Genomic DNA, 20504 nt, shown 5'->3' with positions numbered 1-20504 from the left:
ATCAAATACAGATACAGAGATAGGAGTGCCCAAGGAGGGGCGGAGGTGTATCTTGCTACTCTGGGGTGTGTGTGCATGCATGTGCATGTGCAAGCGTAGTTGTATAAGCATAGTATCATAAAATACTCCATTTTAAATTTTTGCTAATCTAAGTAAATATTGAAATTAGCAAAATAAAGAATAAAGTTGTTCAAAATGCAAAAGCTAACTTTCTATTTCAATGAAAATGTTACAGAGGCTCCCAGAGTAGACTGCTTATAAACTGTGTAGCGTTAAAATTTCCCCACTCAATAGATGTTCCAGACAAAAATAGAAAACCTTGCATCATTCGTTTCTCTTTTCTTGATATTTGTCACTTGTAACTCAGGCTATCTCGGTTTCCCATTCATCTGCTAACAACCTCAATCGTTAAACAAATCATTTACCGCCAAATGAGGGCTTCTTGCTACTCTGGTGTGTTTGTGTGCGTGCATACATGTGTACGCGTCTGTGCAAGCGTGTGTGTACATGTGCACACATGCACGTGCAAGTGTGTGTGTGTGTGTTCACAAGTGAGTGTTTGTGTGCAGGCATGTGTGCCTGTGCACATACATGCAGGTGTGTCTGTGCACGTGCAGTTGCATGTGTGCAAGGGCATCATTCACATGCATCGACATGTTCATGTGCATGTGTGTAGTTGTTTAAGCATGGTATCATAAAGTATTCCTTTTGAAATTTTCACTAATTTATGTAATATTGATTTGCAAAATAAAGGATGAAGTTGCTTAAAAATGCAAAAGCTAACTTCCCATTTCAATTGAAATGTTACAAAGGCTTCTGGAATAAACTGCTTATAAACTATGTGTAGCCTTATAATTTCCCCACCCAATAGATATTCTTGACAAAATCAGAAAACTTTGCATCATTCATTTCTCTTTTCTTGATATCTGCCACTTGTAACTTGGGCTACCTCGGCTTTCCATTCATCTGCTAAGCAATATCAATCATTAAAGAAATCATTTACCACCAGATTAGTGCTGATTCCTTTCAACAAAGATCCCTAACTGCCTTCTAAGTTTTTTCGTGATTGACAAGATTCTCATAGAGTTCTTCAGGTAAATAATAAATGACTAGAAAAATATACCATGCCAGGAATACTAGTTGGAACCACAGTTTTCTTAGAGAATTCTAAATTAGAGAACTCTAAATTGCTACTTGAATAGAATTTTGTATCACTTACACACGATTCTTGAGGTAGGCTCTCCTACATGTTCGAAAAGATTTCTGAACTTTGTCTACAAGGAATTTTTTTTCAATCCAAATATATCAAAGTGTTAAAGAAATGGTGAAAGTTTGGCTGATTTTGACTCACATATATGGTAACAATAATTTAAGAGATCAAGAAGACTAGCATTATCAAAGGACTACCATAGAGTATGCCATTATTATAATAATTTTAGAAGAACCACTGAGCACTTGAAAAAGTTCACTCCCCAGTACCGGTTATAAGCATTGAAGAAGTACATCTTATGCTAATGCTGGACTCAAAAAGCCAGCTGCCACTATTTCGGGAATGCTACTTAAAGATACAAAATCCAGAAAATTCATCACTTAAGTCATCTAAGAACTGAAGAATAATACCACTCTTTTGCGCCCTTGCCCTATATGTAAACTTTAAACTAAAACAAGCTTATGAAACTTGCCTGCCAACTATTAATACACATCACATCTGTATAGTGTTCCATCCATCTTTGCAGCTTCAAGCAGGAGGTAGAGTTATCATCAACATCATCATATGGTTCAGGCCATGTTCTTGCAGCTAAACCATAAAGCTCTGGGTTCACACGTCCAACACTGCAAAAGCAATAATTTCAGTAGACATTAAATGTTAGCTCTAGATATTTAAATACTTCAGCTGATTTAACTTGTATTGCTAAAAAATCGCATCCTGGAATAGAAAAAATATCCGTAACTAGATATAAAACAGTTTGCACCATTGTGTCCCTAAAATATTCTAGTAGCCATATGCAATTTACTTCTATATGGTTCCTCCTGAATTAAACATCCTTGGCATAACAGTTGAAAATCAAATCGCTTTATAGTTGAGAGAAGAGATCAACATCTAGTTTCAGCAAACTGGATTATCAGTAAATTATTTTCCAAGCAAGCCATCACTACATAGAAACTTTCAGTCCATTGGTCAATTGACAATCTTTTTATCTGTGCAAATAGAACAACCCTCACACATACGATCCTTCATATTTGGAAGCAACAGGAACGAAAGGATTTAAATGTACAGATTCACCAAGAAGAGGTAAGATTCCATGATCAATGTTACATGATAAAAGAAGTGGCAATATGTGAAGGAAAATCTCATTTTGAATCTCATTTAAATCTTTCTGCTGCTGATAAGGAAACAGAAGATGCTTCTGGAACCATAGTTTATCAAAATGATATGATATTAGAGGGGCTGATCATCCCTGGTTTAAAAATCTATTGCCCTTGAAACATTGACATCAAATGTTTGCTACTACTCAGTGAAGGTCAGATTCAAGATTAATTATATTGTGCATCCTAGCCAGGATATGTAAATAAGTAGACTTTATGAGATATGTTCTTAATAAAGTCTGCACAGAAACGTGCTCCAGATGCACTATTCCATAGAGTAAAGAAAAGCATGCCACACATGCCCCCTACTTATTCACCTGGTGATAAAATATTAAGATTTCCTGCCAAAATATTTATATGGCCTGCAGATTGAAAGTGAGCAGACAGAATAGGTCAAGTCTCATAATCACAAACAGCTCAAAATCAAAAACTCAAGAACTCTAAATTAGTATCTCTACTAAAATTTATTTACAAATCCAACATGCAAAGGCATTATCATCTTAGTTTTGAATTTTCTCTATTTCATATGGTGTTTTTAAGAGATATAAAATCTCATTTTATTAATTTTAGGAAATAAGAAACATCTGGATTTGCTAGTCACTGAAAGAAAGCAACTACTTGGTATAATTTTGCATTGCAAACTATGTACAAAACAGATAAATGGCTATCTAGCTCAGAAATGTAGCATTACTCATGATACTTTTTTGTGCAACTAGGCACAACATTGGAGACTGTAAACTAAAGCTGCTATATCTAAAAGATAGCATAGCACGTTATTTCTCACCTTCCAAAAGGAAAAGGTACACCAATTAATGCTGCCATTGTCACTGCAAAGTCAAGCTGAAAAGACAAAAATAATAATAATATTCCATCACATTTCTTTGTTCTAAATTTTTTTCCCATTAAGAAATATCAAAATAGAAATGTGGTTGTATTCACAAATCCTGGTCAAGCATCCATCTATAAGCAAGTATAAAATAAGCACACAAAGAATGGTGACAAACACTTGTAAGTTTTGCACATAAAAATGGTGGCAAGCACTCACCTGGGGTATGGATCCAATACAAATGTCATTTCTTCCGTCCTGGAAAATGAACCATGCATCAGAATATCCACAAGAATAGGAAAAAATCCAACAAATTGAAAATCTAAATATTCAACCCAGACAAGAATGAAAACATTAACCATAAATTGTTGTGATTGTTCTATGACAGGAACTAATGCTCTCAAATTGTCTTTCCCTAAGTAATATTTGACAAGGAAACTGAGAAAATGGTCTCCCAAAGCATCTGGCATCCCAAAATTAATTAGCAGCACTCAAAGGAACAGAATCAGAGCATGGTCAAAGTTTCACAGATGAATTATTTCAAACAATCATCACATGGGTGAACTCGAGACGGGGATAGTTCTGAATGTCATAATCCATTTCCCCCTCTAACGAATAAATCCTTACCCCATTTCCACGTGGAGAGAGAAGGAATCGATTTCCTAAATTAACATTAAGATAATGTTAATAAGATACTTTAGATATTTTAACAAAACTAAAGTAACCTAACCTTTCAAAATTCTTTGCAAAGTCATTTTAGCACTCACTAATTGCAAAAATGAACACATTTTTGTTTTTGAAGAAACTGTTGGCGTAAACCATTGGGTCACTGCAACAACTGTTCACAGGTTAAACCCCGTTCCAGCACTTGCATATACTCCATTCCTGCATTTCCATGCATTAACCTTCTCTCGTTCATGATAAAATTTATAAAGTTCTGACCCTAATGCTGGTGTGCCTGCTGAGAAGCTACAAATGGTTGTCGGATGTTATCATCAAATCATGTGATTACAGGGAAAGCATTTCAATTACTCGTATTCATAGTTTCTTGTCTCCTCTGGCTTTCATGAATTCAAGGAGAGGCATTCAGCTTCAGGGTGTTCCCTTCTTAAAACCACAAAATGGAGGATCTAGATGCAAAAGACTGCAAGAATGAACACATTTCAACAAGTAACTGGTCATACAATTACAAACAAAATCACTTGTTTTTGAAGAAGTTTATTAGAACATTTTAGTATCTTTTGCTATTTTTAGCTAGCTTCTTACAACCTTCAATTATTGTTCATTTAGGAGTTATATTTATTATATTTTAGTCTTCTATTTTTAAAAGGCTTTAGCTTCAGTTTGAAGCTCTTGAAAATTGCTATATGTACCTGGTCTATACATTAATTCAACAATGCAATTTCGAGTTTCATAGTATCACAGTGGGGTTCCATTTTTTCATGAGCAAAATTTCATGGGCATTTTAAAGCCATAATTCAATGCTCTTTTTTGTAGGTCCATTTTTTCCAAAAATCGAAGGATGTTTTTGCTGAAGCATTGTCGCAGAAGCTTTTATTTTTCCAGATTCGAGTCACTTTTCTGAAGAAAATGTGTGATTTTTGCCAAGGAAAACCATGGGTTTAATGAGGTGTTTCTCTGGTTTTCTGTTGCAGATGGCACAATTTTTTTTAGAAAAAAAATATGAGGAGAATTCCACAACCTGACAGCTCTATCCTGAGCTTTTTTTCTTACAGACGCCTGTTTTGCTTGCAAACGCCCATTTTTTTGGCAGACACCCATGTTCTGGAGTCTTTTCCTGTGTTTCGTGGCCCATTTTGTTGGAACCATGCACGACCTGCACAACTTTCTATGTGACTTGTGCCACACGATTTCCAGCCAAAACATTTTTCCACCACAGCATGTTATTATTATTTTCATGTTTTTAAGCTCTGACAGCCCGCAATATTGATGTCTGTTGTTTGCTATGATTTCTCTGTTACAATTTCACAGCCTGTTGCAAACCCAAACCAGAGTTTATTGCACATTCAAGGTCTTCTCTGCAACTTTTGGCTGGGACCTTTTCTCTGTTGCAGTTGGTTCTGCATCTCAGGATTACGTTTTTGGTACCTACATTAACTGAACAGTACCTTTTACCTCGGTTTTTGTGCCTCCATAGGGTTGACCGGCAACCTTAGTATTCGTGATGGCATCTTTAATCAAAAATATGTTGGAGGAAAGTCAGAGGTTCAATGGCGACAACTCCAACTCCCAGAAGCAGCATATGGAGACAATATTTGAATATTGATGTATTGCCAAGATTGTTTTGGGTACACAAACATGTCCTACAATACCTGGAACCAACCAAATGAAATTTGATAAGCGCAACCAGGAAGCTATGATGCTTATACAACTTTCTATTATGGATAATCAGCCCCCTCAAGTGCCTTTAACGAAATAGCTAAAGAGATTTGGGAGCTCTTGGAAGATCTAATTTGACATCCGACAAGACCTGAGCTTTCATTCTAAAGAGTTTGATTTCTATCATGATGGATGAGAAGATATCTCACCAAGCACATTTTACAAGATCAAGGACATCTATGACCACCTGGAGGCTATTGGCCCCAAGATGGACAAAATGAATGGTAGCAATCACATTAAAGAGCCTGCCCCAATCCTACAAGCATTTCATTGAGATGCTTAATATTTTTACTAGTGTTAATCTAACGTATCATGATATCTGTCGCAAGCTTTTGCAAAAGGATAGATGGAAGAAAAGTTTGGAAGCAATGCTAGTTCATTTTCCACAGAACATGTGGCCTTCCACAAATAAAGCCTTGGATAAGAATAAAGGTAAACAGGACAAGGACAACCCAAGGATTCTTCCAAGAAGAAAAGTATCCAGTGCAAATACTGTGACAAAGTTGAACAATATGAAGAATGATTGCAAGAAAGGGTTGGCATCCAAGCAATTTAAACAGGGTCTCAGCAAAAGGCCTGTGTTGCTACACATTCTAATCAGGAGTCCCCCTCCTTTGCATTCATAGCCACAAGCCCATCCGATCACGAGAAAGCATCTACTTCGTACATTGACTCTAATGCCTCGTGGCATTTCACACATCAGCAGGATGATTCACATAGTTTACTTGTTTCACAAATTCACTAATCTTTGGAGGTGAGGATTATACTATTGTTGGAAAAGGCAACATTTAGATTTCATCAAGAGGAAGAGAATTTGTTCTTATTCACTGTATACTTTGTCACAAGTATGGAGCTCAATCTATTGTTAGTTGAATAATGCTTCATTGTCCACAATTGGATGTCATCATCAATTTCACATAAAGGAGTTGGAGCATTGTTTTCAAGGAGTCTTGCACTACAATAAGGATCATGGTCTTTATAGACTTGTTGATACAGATGATTCTGAGAAGCAGGCCATGGCAGCGAAGCATACTTCAATAAGCAATCTTTGGCATCACCGATATGGGCACCCGAATATTCATTATCTCTCTTGGTGAGCTCGAGAGAGTCTAGTTGTTGGAATACCTCAGATTTAAACACAAAATTATGGAGTTTGCATAGCTTGTCAAGCTGGAAAGCAGTCTTGAACTCTATTTTAAGATGGTGATGCTTGGAAGGCATGCAAGGTCTTGCAGTCCATTCATGCAGATATTTGTGGACCCATGGACACTCCATAGTCACTGGATGCAGACATTTTTTCGTCATTTGTTGACGTTTTCAGCAGAATAATGTGGGTGTATTTTCTTCAACATAAATTAGATGTCAACAACATGCTCCATAAGTTTAAGGCCTTAGTAGAAAAACAGTCAGGTTGTCAGATAGTCACTCTTCGGTCTGACAATAGAGGGGAATTTTGTTCATATGGTTTCTCCAACTTCTACATATCACACAGCATTAAGCATCAGCTTACCACACCTTATATCTCATAGCAGAATGGTGTTGTTGAGCGTAGGAACTGTACAGACACTAAGATGGCTAAACCTATGTTTGAGCATAGAAATGTTCCAAAGGAAGTTTTGGGCAGAAGTAACCAGCACTACAATTTATTTCTAAATCGGTTTCCCACAAAGAATGTCATTTGAAAGTTTTTGGCTCTACAACTTATGTTTGGATTCTAGATGCCAAGCACACCAAATTAGATTCCAAGACTCAGAATTTGATGTTCACAGGCTACAGTGATAATTATAAGGCTCATCGATTGATTGATGTTGGCACTAGTTGTCACATATTCAATTGAGATGTGGTGTTTGATGAAGAATGAGGGTCGTTTCAGCCTTTTCATGTTTTGAGCCATAAGGATCAACTCCCACAAGCTATAGATTTGGGTGTTTGGACTCCCTCTAACACACCTAATAGGAGGGAATGTGATGACTCTGCAGTAGTGGGGCCTTCTCGACATGACATTCAGGATCTACATCTAGAAATCCCAAGTGATGTTGCTCCTATCACAGTGGATGTCGGTTCTTCTCTCTGACCAATGTGGTAGGCCAAGACATTAATGATCTTCATGATGATGTACTTATTTAGGGTGGTTTAGCTAGGAATGAGAGCAGGCAACATACTACAATCAACTTTTCTCTTATAGAAAGCATTCACAGTATTTATGAGCCTTGGACATATTCAACCGCTAAAGGTAGACTAGAGTGGGAAAAAGCTATGGCAGACCACTTGGTTGTTTTCAAATCTTCCAATAGGGAAGAAACCCATTGGCTACAAATGGGTGTATAAAGTCAAGAATAAAGATGATGGAATGCTTGATAGTACAAGGCTTGATTAGTAGCGAAACATTTTCACAGGAGGGCATCGAATATTAGGAGACATCTGCTCCCACAACCAAAATGACTACCATTTGACTTGTCCTCACTCTTCAGCTTAGCTTAGATGGAAAGTCCATCAGATGGATGAAAAGAGTGCTTCACTCTAATGGTGGTTTGCAAGCAGAAGTCTAAATGACGCAGCCTCCAGATTTCAAGTTTGTTGATAAAGAATACTTAAGTTTTCAAACTGATGAAAGTACCCTACGGCCTCAAACAAGCTCTTTGTGCATGGTACATCAAGATTAATAAGTATTTGATTAGTGATATCAGATTCCCACAATCCATATCAATGAATTCCTTTTTCGGGTTTATTTATGTAATATTTTTTACCATCAACGTTTTGGATCACACTATATGGTCTATCATCAGGATGCAAGCGAACCAAGGAAGACAAAATGGCAAACTAGAGACCAAGCAAGGCATAAAAGGAGGGCAAAGAGAGAGGGAGAAAAGCCACACCAACCAAGGCTGACAAGACCTGTGTAAAGTTACAATGCAATCGTTTTTAACCCTTTCAAATGCATACATATGATTTTTATACATACAATGTGCATCTACAGCCAATGGACTTTTTCACTAACACTTGCCATGCAATCAAATTAACTGATTAGAGCAGTTCATTTAAGACATTACATCAACAGCCAACTTAATTTATTAAGTGAGATTTGCACTTTCACAATGCCAAAATAACAATGGTGCGCACTATTTACCGTACAAGTAAAGAAGTCAACACATACAGACAATAATAGCAAAATAGCAGAATTATATTCGCAATAGTAGATGAATGATGATTTACAATGATCCCAGACGGGATATAAATACTACCGCCGAACTTTCCCGAAGGAGTCCATCGGCCACCATTATTCTATCCGCTACAAACTATTTACCGCCGGACCGTCGGCTACAGAAACACCACCGGACCGTCGGCTACAAAAACACTGCCGGAGCCATCCAGTCGGCTAACACCATCCCCCCCAAAAAAAAAGTCGTCTCCTGACGACTCTCAAAATTAGGAGACAACTTACAGACTACAAAAAATCTAGAGAGAAGGGGGCGTCCCAAAAGTGTGGTGCTGGCAACGTAACTCATACACCTGTTCTGTCCAGATGCGGAGATCTGTCTGGATCTGAGAGTTGACTTCGACGGCCTCCTTTAGAAGAAGTGTCGCGTCCATGGCCTGCGTCCTAGCTAACTGCATCTCGTGCTCAGCCGCATCCTTATCTCGAACCGCTGCCTCTATACTTTGCTTAACCAAGTCCTTCTCCTGCACCGTGGCTGCCAAATCTGCCAGTAGTGCTGCCCGCTCTGTGGCCCATGCTGCCTGCTGGTCGACCAAGTCGGTGGCTAGTTTCTGTCTAGCCTCAATCTCAGCTGCCAATGATCGCTCTGCTGCAACCCTGTTCGCCTCCGCACGCTGACGACCATAGTAAACATCTTTGTACAGTCCCACAACCTCATGTGCCAGCTTCATCATAGGAGTGTCAATGGGTCCAAATTCCGGCTCCACGGCCCAATCGGCCAACATCTCAACTGTCTCCGTTGCCGGCCAGCCCCTGTCTATAAAGCAAGTCTCGAAACGCCGAGGACAAATCCCACGGATATATGCCCTGATCAAGTGCCACTCCCTCCGCCGAGTCAGAGCCTGAATTGCCACATCGTGGCCCTTCTTCAATGCAGATTTCATAGTCCTGAGGTAATCCCGGCACCTGTCCTCGTTTGACCCATAGTCCTCCTTGGCGAAGGCCTCCAATGACCATTCTGCATCACTGTTTTCCTCCTCGTCAGCGGGAGCCATGCCCACATCCGGTGCCGCCGTCTGTGTTGTTGGCGCAACCACGGCATGTGGCATTCCCTCCTCCTGAATCTGAGGCTGGGGTTCCGCTGGCCATGTTTCTGAACGCCTAGGAGACTGAATGGAAGGACCTCGCTTCGTCGGAGTGAGTCGGAACTACTACCTCAGAAACTCACTAGCTCTATCCATCACCTCCGGTTGGTTAACCCGCGCAAGCTCCATGTTCATCTCCGGTACTGGCTGTGCTGACTCGGCCTCTGCTAAAAAAGATGATGAAACGGTGACCACTGCATCACAATCAATGACCTCCAACCGAACCTGCGGCTCAGACTATGGTAGTGGTGACTGTGCGACAGTGACATCCGCTGATGTAACTGGAATCACCTCCGCTACAGCCGTCGGCAGGGGCTCGGCAATTATCCGTGGAACGGCATCCGTTACTACGTGTGGAACCACCTCCGCCACTGTCCGTGGGACATCTGCCTCCGCTAGAGGAGTCATAAGAACCGGGGCATGGCGCTGACCAAAGGCCGGAATGACCGTCGAAGAGGTAGTCAAGTGTGCTGAAGTTGACAGCTGAGGCGAGGTAAAGAATGTGGGCCCACTACCTGCTATCTCACCGTCAACTTCAGCCGATGTGCTCTCCTCTTCTTCCACAGATTCAGCCCCGTCACTCATCGAAGTGCCCTCCCGTCCGCTATCTGTCTCTCCGAGAGGGGCCAATTTGCGGAGTACTTTCTTGTGGCCAGCTGCTGACCCTCCTGTATCTAGGTGTTGCCAGTAGAATATGGGAGGCTCCCCGTCTACCAACTTGCCCCGTGGAGGAGCCTCAAAGCCATCCATTGGGATCTGGTGAGCTGCTGCCTCTAGAAACAACCCGATGGCATGGTGCGGCATGAAAAATGTTCGGTGCTGGAGCGTCATGAATTCTTCCATCCTGTCGGCAAGCACTGAGGCCCAATCATATACCACTCCTTGCATGATCCCATTCATAAACAAAATCTGTGGCAATGCGATATCTGAAGCTCGGGTGGCACCTATCAACCTGATCTTGATGACGTCCATGATACAATGCCAATGACCCTCTCGAATAAAGTCCTTGCGAAGCCCTCTGCACCTTGTCCCCTGGACTATTGCCTCCCTCTCCATGGGTGTAAGGTCCCTGCATACTACAGCTATCCAATGCTCCTTCCGTTCCTGTGACAGTTTGTGATTCTTTATTTCCACATTCTTCCCGCCAGGGCCAGGAATGTCGAAGACCCTGGTGAAATCTCTTGGTTTAAAGGACACCGTCATCCGCTGCTTTTTGTACAAGAATGTACTTGTTCTGCTCTGGACACTGTATGTCTCTATCATGGTGCGCAATACTGATTCGAACATCCGAATGGAAAAGATGGGACGCTGAATAGCCCAATGTACCTGTGCCCGTATCAAAATCTGTTTAATCTGGTCTGCCTCCGGGGTCTCCTACCACCACTTCCGGCATTCGCTTCCACTAAGACTCTCAAACTGGACAGTGAGATAAGTGAGTTCTTCCTTGGTCTTCTGTTTCTTGCTACTGGAACCGGAGGGGCCTGCAACTCAAATTCCCAATGCCAAAACTCTTGAATGCTTCTCCATATTTGCTACCAACTGACTCTTCCACGGCTTCCGCTTGCCTGCTGACTCCATGCAGAAAAATGGTTTATTCCTCCTATTGTATGCGAGCTGCACCAATGAAGTGCTAGCTAAATAACCATCCGCGCAGTAGCATCCGTGGAAGGGAAAAAACGAGCCGCGGAAGAGCTTCACACCACGCACCGGCTATTTAAATTTCCCACGGAGAAAGTCTGAGACGGAGGAGATTGAAGTGTCTTAACCCGCGGCTATTCTCTTTTCTACCCGTGGCCCCTGTGGTGGAGACGTAATGGCTTGAGGGCTCGCGGGACTTTATCTTCTCCCGCGGACCAGTAGCTTCAATTTCTTTTGCGCTGACCGCCACTACACACTCATAAACTTCTGTGCACTGTTGTAACTGTCGTCAGGGAATTCAGACCATCCTCATGGTTGAATGAAGACGCCTTTATCTGCCAACTGCGCGTCAATGAATTTCCATACCCTGTTTCATAGCTCTGAATGTACCATTGGCTTGTTTGCTGCGTTTCTTCAGCAGAAGCTGTTGCCCGCGGGGCCTCCATTTGGTGTTGTCCGCGGGACCTCCGGCAGGTGTTGCCCACGGGGCCTCCGGTAGGTGTTGCCCGCGGGGTCTAACTTGCCCGAGGGGCCTCCGGCAGGTGCTGCCCGCGGGGTCTAACTTGCCCGCGGGGCCTCCGGCAAGTGCTGCCCGTGGGGCCTTTCCGCAGCTCTTTTTTTTTTTTTTTTTTTTCAAATAACAGGGGTACCTGGGGCATCTTTGGACGCCGCCGCCGCCAGAGAGTGCTGTGCTGACGACAAGGCAGGATTCAACGACGGCGAGAACTTCCTTACACGATATGGTTTCAACTTGGACCCGTCAACCGGCTGAGCTATCTCCTGTCCGTCCAAGGCTGCCAATTTCATTGCCCCAGTGTCGCCAATTTATGGGATTTGATACGGTCCAACCCATCGCACTTTGAATTTGCCCGGCTTGATTTCGTTATGGCCGTCATACTTCAGTAATAACTGTCCCGGCTGAAATCTGCTACGTTTCAAATGCTTATCATGCCAGAGTTTGCGTTTGTTTTGCGCCACTTCTATTGCCCACTATGCCAGCAACCGTTTCTCCTCCAGTTTATTCAAATTATTCAATCGCTCTTGGAGGCTTCCGTCATCATCCATTTTGTTTTCCAACGCTATTCGGAGACTTGGAATCACGAATTCAGCGGGGACCACTGCTTCCTATCCAAACATTAACTAGAATGGTGTGTGCCCGGTCGTCACTTTGTATGCCGTGCGGTACGCCCAGAGGGCAGCAGGTAAGTTCTCTTCCCAATCTGCACCTTCCACCGCACAGGATTTGTAGATGATGGATACCAGAATTTTATTGGTGGCCTCTGCCTGCCCGTTTGCTCTTGGATAGTATGGAGTCGACAGTGAATGATAAATCTTGAACTGAGTGGTGAGCAGTCGAATAACATAATTAACAAAATGACCTCCCCTATCACTTGTTAATTGTAATGGGATTCCATACCTTGTGATCATCTGTTCATAAATAAATTTCGCGATACTGACGGCCGAGTTATCTGGTAGCGCACGGGCCTCCACCCACTTGGTCAGGTACTCTGTTGCAACAATGATGTAGCGACACCGTCGAGTCTTGCTCACCCTTAGTGGTCCAATGAAATCTAGTCTCCATCGCTCAAAAAGTTCCTGCGCATGAGAGGGTTGAAGTGGCATGAAATCTCTCTTTAGCGGCTTCTCAGTCCGTTGGCAAGTCACATCTGACGACCCATTCCCGTGCATCATTGTACACCATCGGCCACCAGAGTCCTGCAAGCAATATCTTCCGTGCAGTGGTGTCAGGCCCCATGTGTCCTCCTACGGGACCCTCATGTGCTTCTTTTAAAACCTGTGGTATCTCTTCTTCCAACACACACCGTCAAAGAATATGATCCGGCCCCATTTTGTAGAGCAACCCATTGATTAATTGAAATGTACAACTCCTAATTATCAACTTGCGCCTATCATTTGGTGACATCCCCGTGGGAAACTGTCCTATTGAGAGGTATTCACCAATATTCCTGTACCACTCCGGCAGCACCCCAATCTGAAACAGCTGTGCATCAGGGAAGTCGTCATTTACACCATCCGCTAGTTCCCCTGTTTTGATCTATGACAGGTGGTCGACACTGACGTGTTTCTTTCCCGGCCGGACAATGATTTTGAAAGTAAATTCCTGCAACAGTAGCAACCATTGGCTGATCCTCCCTTGGATGATGGGTTTGTTAATCATGTACAAGAGGGCCTGGTGATCAACATAAAACACAAACGGTGTAGCAAGCAAATAATGGCGGAATTTTTGCACAGCATAAACCATTCCCAAAGCTTCTCTTTCAGTCATGTTGTAGTTCTGCTCGGCCTTTGATAGCAATCGGCTGGCAAAGTATATTGGATGATCCAATCCGTGATTACCAGTCTGTGCCAGGGTTGCGTCGATCGCATAATTGGAGGCATCCACATGAACATGAAATTCTTTATTCCAATCCGGATATGCCAGGATGGGTGTCGTAGCCAGTCGTACCTTTAGCCCTTCAAATGCCTCATCCTGCTCTTTCTCCCATCTAAATGCTTCTTCCTTGCACGTTAGCTTATCTAACGGCTGGGACACCTTGGCAAAAATTTTAATAAATCTCCGATAATAACCTATATGTCCGAGAAAAGATTTTACCTCCGTGACATTAGTAGATGGCTGCATTTCTAGAATGACTCTCACCTTGTCGGGATCTGTCTTTAATCCTTCCTTACAGACAATGTGTCCGAGCAATCTGCCGTGTGGAACCATGAATCGGCACTTCTTGGGGTTCAATGCTAGCCGGGCCCTGCGACATCTCTCCATACACTCACCAAGTGCTGCCAGGTGTCCGTCCTCTATGCTAAATATTGACCAATCATCCAAGAAGGCCTTGAAATTTCCCACAGACATCTTGTCGAAGATATGCAGTATAATCCGCTGGAATGTGGCCGGTGCATTACACAACCCAAAAGGCATCCGATTGTACGCGTAGACCCCATCTTCAACAACAAACGTCGTCTTCAACTTATCTTCCTCCGCTATAGAAATCTAATTATATCCAAAGAACCCGTCCATAAAAGAGTAGATTTCATGTCCCGCGACCTCCTCCAAAATGGTATCTGTGAATGGAATCGGAAAAGAATCTTTGATTGTTACTGCATTCAGGCATCTGAAATCAACGCATATCCGGATCTGAATAGTATCCTTCTTCAAGGAAATGACTATTGGTGACACCCATTCGCTGGTCTGTACCTTGAAGATAATGCCAGCGTCCAGCATCCGGTTGATTTCCTCCGTAACGCGTGCGGCATAGTTCTTATTCATCTTGTAGGGTCGCTTCCGTACAGGTACAGCTCCGTCCACCAGCGGAATGCGGTGCACACACAATTACGGCGGTACTCCTTTGAGGTCCTTGTATGTCCATGCAAACACATCCTTGTAGTCCATAAATATCTTGAATGCCGCAACCTTCAGTACTGGATCCCAATTATCTCTGACTAGTATGTTCTTCGGCTCTGCCTCGTCCCCCAAATTCATTGTTTGCAATGGAGCTTCGTTGTACTTAATTGTCTGTCCTTTACTGAATGCATGGGTGGATGTAACATCCAACAGTGCCTCCCCCTCCTTTACTTCAGTAAACTCCTTTGGATATTCGTTCTCAATTGACAGAACATTACAGCTGTGAAATAATTCATAGTCCCCCATTTGCCAGTGATAGAGACCGTTGACGGAATCCAAGTCAGCATTCGTTGTTCCTCCGTCCACTCGGAGGACACCCTCTTGATCCGATTCAATCCGTCGTCTACCTTCATCGTCCTCTCCGTCAGAATTTGATGACAGAGCCTCTTCCCCTACCATTTGGGTATGCAGATCAATGACGAATCGACGGCCTTTACTTTCCAGGGATAAAGTGTTCTTCTTCCAGTCGTGTCAAGCTCTTGCTTCAATAAGCCACCCGCGGCCCAGGATGGCATCATATCCTTTCCTTTTCAATGGAATCACCACAAAATCCATGAGGAACGGCTGGGTGCCAATGGTTACCGGCTGTGCCATGAGGATACCTAGTGGTTTAATTCCATGTTGATCGGCGGTTAATAACTGAAACCTTGGAGGCCACAATGTCGGCTGTCCAAGTTTCCTCCAAGTTTCTTCTGGCAATACATTTACGCCAGACCCTCCGTCCACTATGGTGTCTGTGAGAACATGTCCAAGTATCCCCATCTCGCCAACTGCAGGGTGTCGTCCGGATGTCAGCGCCAACAACATCTGATCTTCTCCTCCGGCAACAATTTCCTTTTCTTTCCATCGACTCGATTCTCCCGGTAACTCTCCCTTCTGCAGGCTCGATTCCCCTGCCATATTTGAGAGAGCAGAACGAAGTTGGGGCATGGTGAGAAGCAAATCACTTACCTTTACTTGCACCTCCGTTTGCAAAATTTGTCGTACTATGTTTTGTTCTGCGGACTTTCTTGCTAAAGTGGCGGTGGTGTCCGGAGGAGTTACTGCGTGAGATACTTTTCCAACCTCCACCCGTGCTGCCGCAAATTTCTCCTTTTCTTTGGCGAGGTCCGAGTATTCTTTTGCTTGTTGCCGCGTAATTGCCAGAACTTCTTCCTCCTCGGCTCCAACAATGATCAAGTTCACTCTGGATTTTGGACATTTTGAGTAATCGTGATCGTCGGGTCCGCACCATCGGCACAATAGTTGAGGTGTATTTGCTGTTGGACATTCCCGCGCAAAATATCCCCACAAGTTACATGCTCTGCACTAAATAATTGGTCGTCTGTTTGCATCATCCTGAATCCGGCTTCTGCTTGTATTGGTATTATTATTGTTGTTATTTTGTCCACGCCAATTATTCCTGTAGCCTCCAGATGTAGTGCCGACGGCATTCGTGTTTCCGTTGCTACCTGACGAGGAGGCCTCCTGTGTGAGAAGCACCTGTGGAGATCCTCTTGTTTTCATGTTAAAGGGGCAGTCCTTTGTCGAATGTCCCATGATCTGACAGATGTCACAGAATTGGTTCTTCGGACACGATCCTTTAGTATGACCGTCGGTCTTACATTCCGTGCACCACAATTCATTACCTTTTGGCTCTTTTTGCATATTTTTAAACTCCTTCATCATTCGAACCATATCCTTCTGTAAGGCACGAACCTTTTTGTTACTACCTTCGTCATCGCTGCTATCATCCTCAGGGGATTCATCATCATCAAATTCAAAGGAGCTGGTTTTCTTCTTCTGTCTTCTGCGCACTTTCAAGGTCGAGGGCTCTGTTGTAAGCATCGGCATATGATGACGGTGGCACAATTTTCATTTTCCTCCGTAGTTTCGAGCGTAGGCCGTCCACAAACCACCTTTTCTGCAATCCGTCCGCTGGCTTGCTTTCCATTTTGTTTATTAAGTCTTTCAATCTCCTGGCATAGACACGAACAGTTTCGTGCTTCCCTTGCTTGGTATTGAAAATTTTCGCTACAATTTCATTATCATCCCGCAAGAGTTTAAATTCCGCCAAGAACTCCTTTTTAATGTTATCCCATGTATCCAGCTTCTGCGGATCCATATCCGAAAACCAATCAATCGCGACACCCCGTAGAGTTGCCGGAAATTGCTTGGCCCATTCGTCGGCATTTGTGATTCCATTTGCCCGCCAGATCGTCTCACATGTCTTACAATGTCGGAGGGGGTCGGCTGTACCATCGCCTTCAAATTTCGGTAATTTTTCTTTGGGTCCCGCCATAACTCTGGAGGTCTGCACTTCTACAGTGGTCGGCACTCCCACACCGGCAGTCGGCACTCCCAAACCGGCAGTTTGAACTCCCACACCGATAGTCTGTACTCCCACACCGGCGGACTGGTCTCCCACACCGGAGGTGTCGACAGTTGCAAACCTTGGTGAAGACGAAGGATCCTCCGAAATTGTTTCCCGCGGAAGTCTATCCTGGACAAAGAGGTCACTCCACGCTCGTGCTCCGTCGGCACTGCGAGCCGTGCGAGTTGATGCTCTCCCGTCTGAAGTTTCTTCCCTCGGTGAACACAAATTCAAGAACTCCTCCCGTGCTTCTTCCACCAATTCCACCCGCTGCCGAGTCTCCTCCAACAATTCCTCCGCACTTCGGTTTCCATCGGCAATCCTTTGAAATATTCGTCGGCGTTCGGCTTGCTGTGCTAGAATTAAATTCTCTTGCGCAATACGGATTCCATCTTTTCCCTTCGCCTTATTCCGATCCTTGTTAAGCTGATTTAGCATTAATCTTCATTTCTCCCACCTTTCAGATTCATAAGGCAACGGCGCCAAATGTTTACCGTACAGATAAAGAAGTCAACACATACAAACAATAATAGCAGAATAGCAGAATTATATTCGCAATAGTAGATGAATGATGATTTACAATGATCCCAAACGGGATATAAATACTACCGCCGAACTTTCCCAAAGGAGTCCGTCGGCCACCATTATTCTATCCGCTACAAACTATTTACCGCCGGACCGTCGGCTACAAAAACACTGCCGGAGCCATCCAGTTGGCTAACACGCACACCTCAAATAAATGAACCTAGAGATGGCTGTAGATGGCAATTTGCAGCAGTACAACATTAAATGCAAACTCTACAACTGAATTTCCCATGCCAAACAGTGCCAACTCTACTTATCCTTTAAATATGTTGTCTGAAATAGGAGTCACACCTATTATTCCCTATGTGACGAAAAGCATTTTCCTAAATAGAAAGGGTCCCTCTCAATCCTAATGTCATGTCCCTCGTTTTTATATTTTCTTCTAAAAAGATTCAACTAGTAATAAATAAATAAATAATAATAGATAATAATAATTATTCAAAACTAAGAAAATAGATTAATAATATCATTGATACAAAATGATATACTAGGCTTACAATATAGATAATAATAATTTATATATAAATAATAATGAATAGATTATAATAAACTATCATTGCTATTAGATGATGATTTAATATATCAAAGATATCATATTATAAAATATATTAATATATCGCTACTATCCTTAAATATATATATATATATATATATATATATATATATATCAATGTCTCAAAATAAAGTTTATATTGATAATAAAATATTAATCAATCTGCCGACTCAACACTTAGCATTTCAAACCACCATTATTAAAGACGTGTCCTCAACATAGCACCAGGTCACAACATATAGAGGAACTAATTGATTTTAACAATTCGGAGGAAGGGGAGAATAGCAACGAAAAGCATACATGGCAGAGTATTAGACCAAAAGATATCAGATCGATACAAATTCAAGAGCAATCAACCATCGAAGAGAAAATTCCGAAGCCACCAACATCTGACGAACGGAAGGAGGAAGGTTCAGACGCCAATCGTAGTGAGAAGACAAATCGATGTTGAAGAGGAAGAAAGGAGCACTCTTCCAGCGATAAAACCACATCAACGTCCAACACCAAACTCTGTGCAGGAGTCACCAAACACAGTGCACAATACTCAGACAGAACAAGTACGGGGGCAGATAACCATCAAACGCGATCCTACTACCATCGCGGGAAAAAGAGCGGACATACTACATAGTGTCTTCTTATGGGTTCAAAGCCAAAGTTAAGTCTCGAACACATCCGTGCATAAGCACACAGAGCTCTGTATCTGTGAGACCAAATAAGGAACTTCACAAGACACGGTAGAAGATTGAAATCCTTGTGCAGTTATATTAAAGGTTTCTCATTTAAGTTGAATTTGTCGGACATCCAGTAATTAAGCATATACATCAACAACGACCATTCTTTCTTGGGTAAAATACTTCAAATTATAAGGAGCAATTAGATTGTGATCTAACCTGGCATAATCAATCGAACTAGTATATAAGACAGGAATGACAACATTGGTGATTACCATTTAACTAAGTCTAATTTTGGAAAGAATACGAACTCTTTTGCATCAACCTATACATAGAAACTCCATCAGTAATCATTAGAGGCATCATTATCTATTATTCCAAACAACACCAGGTTCAGTTGTATATTCATATTGTCATGCTTAACCATCACAAGTAGTTCGAATCATAGAAATTTTACTTTAGACATACAATATTGAGGACTAGAAGGTGATATCCTATGTTACCCGGGGACGCGTTTCCACCCCTAAACCTGAAGTTTCGGAAACGGGGACAGTTTCGGGGATGGGGGGACGGCAAGGAACGTTTCCCAGGCATCCCCACTTGGAGAAGAAAACAGGAAACGCGTCCCCGAAACTTCAGAAACAGTCAACGAGTTTCCAAACCACGTTGACCGTTTTGGGGACTGTTTTTCCGTTTCCTAACGTCCCGGGGACTACATAAAAGGTTTCCTATTAAAATTTATTAAACTCAAAAAAACCATTAAAAAAATGATTTTCCAATCATCTGCAGGCTCGGACATGTAAAAGTCAATTTTTTTATAAAATATATTATAAAATGAATGATTAGGGGCAACTATCATACCATCTTTGTTTTCATTTTGAAGCTCAGGATGGTAGTGATAGTGACTTTGATATGGATGATTAGGGGCAGCTGCCTTAGTATCTTTTGTTTTCATTTTGACTTTGATGTTTCAGACTTGGAGTGTTCTGTCTTGACATTATAATATTATATGATCATTGATACACTATAGTTGATACTTCAAAAGTTTAAAACTTTAAAGTTTGAGTCTTTATCTATTCAATTTTTCCATTTTATTGAGAGTTGATGTTTTTCATTCTCTTATTTGACTCATTTCATTATGTGCTAATGGTATCTTAAGTACTTAAATGATGATTGAAAATGATGCTATTTGGAATTTTCTACGATGATTCGATTAGATACTGATTGCTATGCTCTATGATCATTGATGGATCATTATTTGATGAATGAAATTGATAATTTTAAACTATGTTGCTATGATGAATGTAGAATTGATGAATATATTTGAAAATTCAGATATAATTCAGATATATATATATATATATAGCCGTCCCCTACCGTCCCCTCTTTCA

At 42.1% G+C, this 20504-nt stretch overlaps 1 protein-coding gene across 2 annotated transcripts in view; it reads right to left on the bottom strand.

The window, feature by feature from the left end:
* The window catches only part of LOC149560533 (Alkaline-phosphatase-like family protein), a 194224-nt gene that overhangs the window by 18075 nt on the left and 155645 nt on the right, over positions 1-20504 (bottom strand). For both annotated transcript variants that reach the window (XM_089824719.1, XM_089824720.1), the window contains exons 10-12: positions 3413-3451; positions 3152-3207; positions 1683-1833 (exon numbers count right to left, since the gene is read on the bottom strand). In XM_089824719.1, the coding sequence (XP_089680845.1) occupies positions 1683-1833; positions 3152-3207; positions 3413-3451 (246 nt within the window). The remainder of the gene's footprint in view (positions 1-1682; positions 1834-3151; positions 3208-3412; positions 3452-20504) is intronic.

This window comes from Cupressus sempervirens, chromosome 4 (genome assembly GCF_028749045.1).
Source record: "Cupressus sempervirens isolate cs-2001-9-10 chromosome 4, ASM2874904v1, whole genome shotgun sequence".
NCBI classification, from domain to species: domain Eukaryota; kingdom Viridiplantae; phylum Streptophyta; class Pinopsida; order Cupressales; family Cupressaceae; genus Cupressus; species Cupressus sempervirens.
Note: the sequence above shows the minus strand (reverse complement) of the source record. Positions and strands in the feature narration are given on the sequence as shown.